This window comes from Pygoscelis adeliae, unplaced genomic scaffold, assembly GCF_000699105.1.
Source record: "Pygoscelis adeliae isolate BGI_AS28 unplaced genomic scaffold, ASM69910v1 Scaffold314, whole genome shotgun sequence".
Lineage (NCBI taxonomy): Eukaryota > Metazoa > Chordata > Aves > Sphenisciformes > Spheniscidae > Pygoscelis > Pygoscelis adeliae.
The window spans coordinates 2156801-2158399 of NW_008824668.1; the positions used below are offsets into that span (position 1 = coordinate 2156801).

General features: G+C 60.9%; 1 protein-coding gene across 1 annotated transcript in view; it reads left to right on the top strand.

Moving 5' to 3' along the window:
• The window catches only part of PYGL (phosphorylase, glycogen, liver), a 19479-nt gene that overhangs the window by 8174 nt on the left and 9706 nt on the right, over positions 1-1599 (top strand). The window contains 1 exon segment of the mRNA XM_009322956.1: positions 1342-1421. Coding sequence (XP_009321231.1) covers positions 1342-1421 — 80 coding nt within the window.

Here is a 1599-nt window from a genome sequence, read left to right on the forward strand (position 1 = left end):
CCTCCCTGTGCTTGTGCCCCTTGTGACCAACACCGTTGTATGTGGCTGGGGCGGTTGCACAACAGCAGGAGCAGCTTTCGCGCAAACACGTTCAGAGGAGAGGAACTTATTTTTAGGGGGGTTTTTAAATTTTTTTTTCTCTGTTGACCTTGCAATGAGGGTGGCAGCTCGGCTGGGGGTGAGGGTGGAGGGGAAGAGCCTGGGATGCTGCGTGGTGGTAGCCTGGGGAAGCAGAAGGTGTGAGGTTATTTGGAAATCATCCTCTTTGCAGCGACGGCAGGTAAAGCTCTGAGGGAAATCCTCCGTACTGCGTATGCTGAGCCCCCCCCGGACACGACTGCCAAACCTTTTTATTTTAGAAAGTTTGGCATAACACAAACCACTTAAGATAGGCTGCCGATGAAATTCAGAGCTGTGCAGCCTAGTGCCGTGAAACACCGGCGAGGCTGCGACTGGTGCTGGTGCTCCCGGACCTCTCTGCGACCGTCTGGTTTGGGAGAAGGTGCTGCCCACTTACACGTGAGCGGTGCAGGGTCCAGCCCTCCCACACGGGTGGCTGTGGCACCGGGGTTGTCCCGGCTTACTGTGACCATGGGACACCGGGGGGGGACGATGGACCAAGAGGTTTCCGTGGGAAAAGGTGGCTCAGCCCTGCCAAGGCACCGTCTTATTTCCCGCTGAGCTGCCTGCCCGAGGAGCTTTGCATAGGCAAAACTTGTTCTTTCCACAGCATCCCAGGCTGGAAGCTTTAAATTTCCTTGTAAAAGTGGTGTAGCCGCTTCTCTGGGCGTCTCTGTTAAAGGGTGATGTCTGGAGCCAGGGGGACGGGCACCTGGGTGCCTGCCCCAGGGGGATGGGGGTGCTGGGGGAGCAGGAGCATGGTGCCTGCCACCGTGGGGCTGCAGCTGTGGGGCTGGGGCATGGAGAGAGGGAACGGGCCCGGGAATGAGCCCCGGGAGACCTGCCCGAAATGTCTGGGACCACGAGAGCAGCACCCTTGTTATGGCTGAGTGCCTCCCACCCCCAGGATCTCATCCACGGCGAGGTCAAGGTCTGGTGTGACCCTTGTAAAGGCTGATGGAGTGACTTAAAACACCAGAGCTGGTCCCTGACACAGCGTGGAGTGACAGTGGAGAGGAGGGACCGCGTTGGATGCAAATCCCCAGCTGCAGGGATGGGTCTTGCAGGCTCGGGTGCCTTTCCACCCCTCCTAGAGCCCACCCGTGAGGGCGGCGGGGGGCGCAGGACAGCACCCAGGGGTGCGTGTGCCAGCAGTGCCTCCCCTCCGCGGGGCTGAGCACTCCGAGAGCCTCCAGCCCATCACTTTCTTCTCATCTGTAGCTCGGGCTGGACATGGAAGAGCTGGAGGAAATCGAGGAGGATGCCGGTCTCGGCAATGGCGGTCTCGGCAGGCTTGCTGGTGAGTGAGCCCCCAAACGGTCTCATTGCCTGGGTGGTGGGGCACAGCCCTGGAGCCTTTACCCCCCCGCCCAGTGGATGCATCTAAACCTGGGGGGGTTTATGGCTCCCGCCTTTCCATGCACGAGAGGGGCTACGTGGCCAGGGGGTGAGCGGGGGGCCGTGGGGCCGGCCGCCGCC